Here is a 6000-nt window from a genome sequence, read left to right as displayed (position 1 = left end):
ACTCCCTGAATCTGGGAGAGGTAATAAATGTGTTTATTTAGGAGCCTATGCTGTACATTATAAAACCTTTCACCAGAATGCAGAACAGAAACGTTACCTGTTTTTTCTTCTGCATTTTTGAGCTCTTTCCCTTTTTTTGTTGCATTGAAGCAATATTAGAGGTACTTCCTTTTTTTTATTAGCTATCTCCAAACTGATCCCAAACTTCTCATTGGTTAATGGTATTATTACCTGCCAGGACCTATTTGAGTCTATTTAAGTCTTCTAAGAATCTGCAAGTACGGCACTGGCTCAGTTCTCTTGTCATTGTGCCTCCATCTCCCTCATTACATATAATTTGTACACTTCTGTAAATCAAAAGGACAGTGTGACATTTATAGTGTAAAACATTGGGCCTGATTCAGAGCTGGAGATGCAGAACACATCGCTTTTGGGTCTTTGGCCACAGCAACGATGTGTAAATATGCTAATGATGTAGGAAGAGTCTGAAGGAAAAGACGCCTACTGTCAGCATCTGCAATTCAAGTGCTGTGTCCAAAGACTCAGCATTGGTTTGAAATCGCGATCATCGGTCGCGATCTTTGCAGCATCGGCTAACTCTGAGTAAGCTGAAGCTTTCTTACACTGGCTGCCTCCTGCTTGCGAGGCTAGGAAATCTGTCTCCTCCAGTGACACTGGCCTTGGCGCTCCCAGGAAACTGATCATACGCCCCCGTTTTTGGGAACGCAGGGCGGCACCAGCCCCTTCCCAGCTCCCAAACATCAGTAGCATTGTCGATTATGCTGTCACTTGGGGGCACTTCGTGTAATCATGCAGGACTTGTTTTGCACATGTGCATAAAGCACCAGGTTTATGGCTATCTCTGAATCAGATCCATTACTGTCTCCACCTGATGATGTAAGATGCAATCCAATTGGGAACAGGAGCTGTGGATCTCTCTGACTGATGGGGAGTGGGAACTGCTATACCAGAATATGTACAAAATGTCTAAGTGTATCAGTCGCTAAGAAATGCTTATTAAAGTTATCTATAGGTCATGCAAACACCAGACAAACCTCACAAAATGTACCCTGGTACCTTGCAGTATTATAGGAGGAACTGTGGTGAGGAAACAGTTTTACTACATGTGTTTTGGGACTGCCCTGCTGTCCAACACCTGCGGGCAGAGGTTTTTGACTTGATAGACTGGGTTGTAGGTGTTAAGGTTACCTGATATTTCACCCCTGCAACATTATCCCCTACAACTTCCATAACATTGCAGTCACTTGTCCTATCCTCATTGCTAATGGATGGGCGCAGGCACGATATTGGTAATGCCTGGATTCCACTCCCCTTTCTAAGATTATTTCTAATACTCAGAAGATTCTAAATGAAAACTTTAGACTTGAACATTTTTCATCAGGGTTGGGAAAAGTTTTTTATTTTTTGCATTAATGTTTTAATGAAAACAAAAATGTAATCCTGCTTATTTATATTAATACTGTGGCACATGGTATGTATTAGAAACCTTGATCAACCATGTTTTACTGCTTTCTAACATTAACAATCCAAAGTTACTAGGATTTTTTTATCTCCTCAAAAACCGATCCAGACTGAGAGCCTGATTCAGCAAGGAACGCAACTGCGAGTGCAATAGCGATTACACACGCAGTTCAACTGTGATAGTATGCTAATCCATTGCGATCGCAAGGACGGCCCACTTTACTTGGCACACCTCTGTAATATATAGCAGGACTTCAAAACCATCGGTACAATCGAGCACCATCGCAGTCTCACACGCACACACTTGCACTAGCCCTGATCTTACTCAGAAATTGCTAACTTCCATGCACGCTATCAGGCTTCAGGCTGCGTAGGGCATCGCATCGGATAATTTATGCATGGCCCTGCAATGTCGTAACGCAGTGGCACGCCGGTGTTCGCCCGACACCCCCCCCCCGCTTTGTTACCACCCACAAATGGCACTTTATGCCGTCTGCCTTATACTTCTAGGTCTATTCGCTAAATTCAGCGCAAATTGAAAAGCGCCGGGAAGGAGCTCCCGGAGCTATTCAATGCAGAGCACTGTTAAGCCCGACTGAAGGATTTCTTCTCGGACCCCCTCCTGGGGTGCGATTAGAAATTCGACAAAACTGTTGACGTGATGCAGTTTTCTGCCCGTAGTGCGGCGGAAACAGCCTCGCGCCAGGCTCTTTAGTAGGAGAATGCTGACTCTCGTGACTAAACACCATGTTTAAGACGTGACAACGGGCATTCTCCGACATAACAGCGTGCTGAATCGAATAGCTCTGGGGGCTATTCAATTTGCGTTGAATTGAATAGAGCCCCATGTGTTATATTGGCCTACTTTTACATATTGGGAAAGTCACAAAATGTTTACATGGGTTTGCCGAACCACTTTACCATCCTGACAACCTGTGATAAGGTATAGTGAAGACTGCAACATTAGTGCATACAGAAAGTTCACTTCCAGCAGATTCAAAAGTATCCCACAGCCCTGTGACCAACTAAAAAGTGGTCACCTATCTAGTGACCGGCCAACTAGTTCAGCGATGGTTTCCATGTTTACCAAACTAGATCTCCTATCTACAGCGATGGCCAAAAGTTTTGAGAATGACACTGAAGCAGCAAACTTTGTGAAAACCAATACTTGTCATTCTCAAAAGTTTTGGCCATGGCTGTATACCACTCCCCAAGCACTAACTCAACACAACGAGAAACCAATAACCCCCATGTCCTTCACCTGTGCCCAGGGAAGTGTAAATAATTAATCCTGTCTGCTGCATGAGCCTGCAGACTCCCTGGGGGCGGTTCAATCATTCTGGGCACCGCGATAATTAATGGACACCCAATGTAGCAATTCAATTGTTTTTCAGGAGCCAATTAATTATAGCACTTGTTGCGGCCCAATTAGACAGAGTTTAGCGGCATATTGCGGCTAAACCCATCTAAAGTCCTGGTTAAGGCACCCATACTGTTATTTTGGCGCCCAAACCAGAGTTTTCCAACATTTCTGCTTGCCTGGAGGATGCGGCTGTTCATGCCCGAACGAAGCAACATGTGAACTGCTCCATCAGGCTCCTGGCACTGACTGCTACCGGTGCTAACAATTAAATCTGCACCCCTGAATGCTTATCAGTCTCTCGAGTAAAAGACTGTTGCAAAATGCTCTCTTTGCCACAATATAGTTCCTATATTGCTGTATTGCTCCTGTCAATTAACCCCCCCCAATCCCCTTGCCTCCCCAGGTTAGATGTTCCTCACTATTGCGCTCTATTCGTCTGCTATTCGCTAGTTCGTAATACACAAGATTTTTGATGATTCGATCTGTTGTATTGTGACATTTTTTTTCAATTAACGTTTGTTGTGTTAGACGTAATGTGAAGATGATCTATTTATAATTAAAGCATGGCATACCAGATCATTCAATTTTTGGCTATGTAATATAACTTGAGTGTTGTAGTGTGTTACCGCCTCCTTCAGTTTACTCCATATTTGCTACATATATTATTTTGTATATACTGTAATGTTCATGCTAAGTGATACTATGTTTTTGTTTTTTTTCTAGGTTATATAATTATGTAGTCATGTTTAATATCCTCTTTGGAGGAGCAACACCACCATGGCTTGGGTTATGACGTAATCAGCCCTTAATGACGTCGTCCTACTATCTACATCTATCAATATGACTGATCCCATGATGGATTTTTTTGATGATACACACCTTTTTGATGACACTTTAGGCCTGTCAGATGATGCATTTGTTCAACATGACTCAGTGTCCCTGGTTGATGAATTGAACCTTGGAGCAGAGTTTGAACCTCTCCATGTTGACTCTTTGAATCATGTGCAAGATTCTCAAACGCACCAAAAGATCAGCGAGTTTGATACACTCAATCAGTTTGATTCCGTTAAATTGCACCAAGTAAGCCAATCCTATAACAGTCCGGTTGAAAGTGTTCTGTCCCCACGATCACAGTTTAGCTGCTCTCCAATACACCCTCAAAATCAAGGCAATGGTATGTTTCCTGATGATGGAAGTCCCATGTGGGGACACCAAACTGCAACAAGTATTCAAAGTCAGAATGGCTCCCCATTCCACCAACATGGACACTCTCAGCCTATGCAGCAAAGTAAAGGTTTTGTAACGCACCATGATTTTGCCTTGTTTCAGTCCAGTGAGCAACAGCGGGTCTCAATACAGCCGCAGCACAATAGGAGCAGTATCAACACCGGTCAGGAACCCTTGAACCTACCAAAAAACTTCATGGATGTTAATGTTTCTTTACCACATAGAACTAATGCCCAACAAACCTCCATGATTAACAACACAACTTCACAAGATCCTTTGCCTTTAGAACAGTTTTCTCAAGCAGCGCCAACGTCCTTGCACTTTTGTGGAAATTCAGTTGGAACTCCGCATGAGAACACATTTGATAGCCACTCTCCAGCGCCTTGTTCTGTGAATGCTACACCACCTTTTTCTACTCATTATCCTTTCTCCAACAATCACCTAAACCATACCACACATTCTTTGTCAGACTTTACAGAAAGCCCAGGGTTTTCAGATTTGGAAGTCAAGCAGAAGCCTAGCCAACATGTTCTGAACCCTAGTGAACAATTGCATCCTAATGATTTCCAGATGGTACATCCTTCACATCCTCAGGGTAACTACAATAGAACAAAAATGTCACCTATAACCATTAATTTCCAAGCCCAGGATGGTTCTTCTGTACGGTTGAGCCACTTTAATGACCATATGGAGAGCAATGGCTTTTCACCATTGGAAGACAACCTTTTGCAACAAGTGGATTCTCAAGCAGAGGCGTTTACAGGGCTTGATCCAGAGGATTTGCTACAGGAAGACCTACTGCCACATTTTGATGCAACATATGCCCAAGATAGCTCAAATTCAACCCATTCAGTTCTAGAGCATCATGATGCAGAGACTTGTGTTGAAGAACAGATCGATATCCCGAATGATCTTCTTAACACACAGCAACAAGATCAGCATCCTAATCCTTGGAATACCATGTCATCCAATCATTTTCACCTCCATGAGAGGAGACGTGTGACTTCGCAGGGAAAGGTATTTGTTTCCTATTTGTTATATATAGTTTGCAATTTTTTATTTTTATTTAGTACTACATTGAAAAAACTTTACTAATTACAATCAATTATAATCATGTCTTCATATTAGTTTAATTTGTATGTGCTGCAGTCCATATGTTGATCCTGTTCCTGATTGCACATTGTTTTAGGGATATTCTACTACACTGATTGGTGGAGAGTTAAAACAGAGAAAGCTAGGAGGCAAGCTTTCCTGTAAACAGTTCGTGTAAACCTAAGTCTCCAGTGCAATCAAGTACATAACTCCCTAACAGGGGATCTATAATTCACAGGATAAAATATCTGGTCACTGTCAGTGTCATCCAGTTAATGATGAATCTGAAATAGCACTAAAAAGATTTACATAAATTTGATGCAATAAACCGTATACACGGTATCAGTGTGAGAGGGAGCTGGAGGAAATCCACACCAGCAATGGGAGAACTTATCAAATCCACACAGATAGGGCCTTGTTCCTAATCGAATTTATAACCCCAGTGCTTAGAGGCAGCAATGCTAACCGGTGTCACCGTGTTTAATAACTTTACAAACTTTTCTTCTTAAAGTTGTGTTAGTACCCTATGTAAGAAAACAAATGTCAAATGTTTCTGATTTGTTTTCAATGGGGGGTGCTAGCAAAAATCCACTAGCGCAGGTTTACAGCGCGGGCTCCGGGCGCTAATTGCGCTGAATTGAATTCCTCCCAATAAAAGTAATTTTTCATGTGTTGCTGTGTAACTAGTTTTGACAAGCCGTAGTGTTGCCTGCAGGTTATAAAGGAGTACTAGTCCACATACTAACATATGAGACACACCATGACACAACAAACTAATTTCACTGTAACACTTATTTTTATAGCTGAACTAAAAATGAAAATAAATAGCTGTGCAA

At 42.1% G+C, this 6000-nt stretch overlaps 1 protein-coding gene across 4 annotated transcripts in view; it reads left to right on the top strand.

Annotated features, from left to right (window-relative positions):
* Nucleotides 1-6000, top strand: part of CHD9 (chromodomain helicase DNA binding protein 9) — a 262211-nt gene that overhangs the window by 23854 nt on the left and 232357 nt on the right. For all 4 annotated transcript variants that reach the window (XM_088471863.1, XM_088471864.1, XM_088471865.1 and 1 more), the window contains exon 2: nucleotides 3569-5089. In XM_088471863.1, the coding sequence (XP_088327989.1) occupies nucleotides 3686-5089 (1404 nt within the window). In that variant the 5' untranslated portion in view covers nucleotides 3569-3685. The remainder of the gene's footprint in view (nucleotides 1-3568; nucleotides 5090-6000) is intronic.

The sequence above is a fragment of the Taudactylus pleione genome, unplaced genomic scaffold (genome assembly GCF_031769625.1).
Source record: "Taudactylus pleione unplaced genomic scaffold, aTauple2 ptg000117l, whole genome shotgun sequence".
NCBI lineage: Eukaryota > Metazoa > Chordata > Amphibia > Anura > Myobatrachidae > Taudactylus > Taudactylus pleione.
This window is presented reverse-complemented; position numbering and strand designations above follow the sequence as displayed.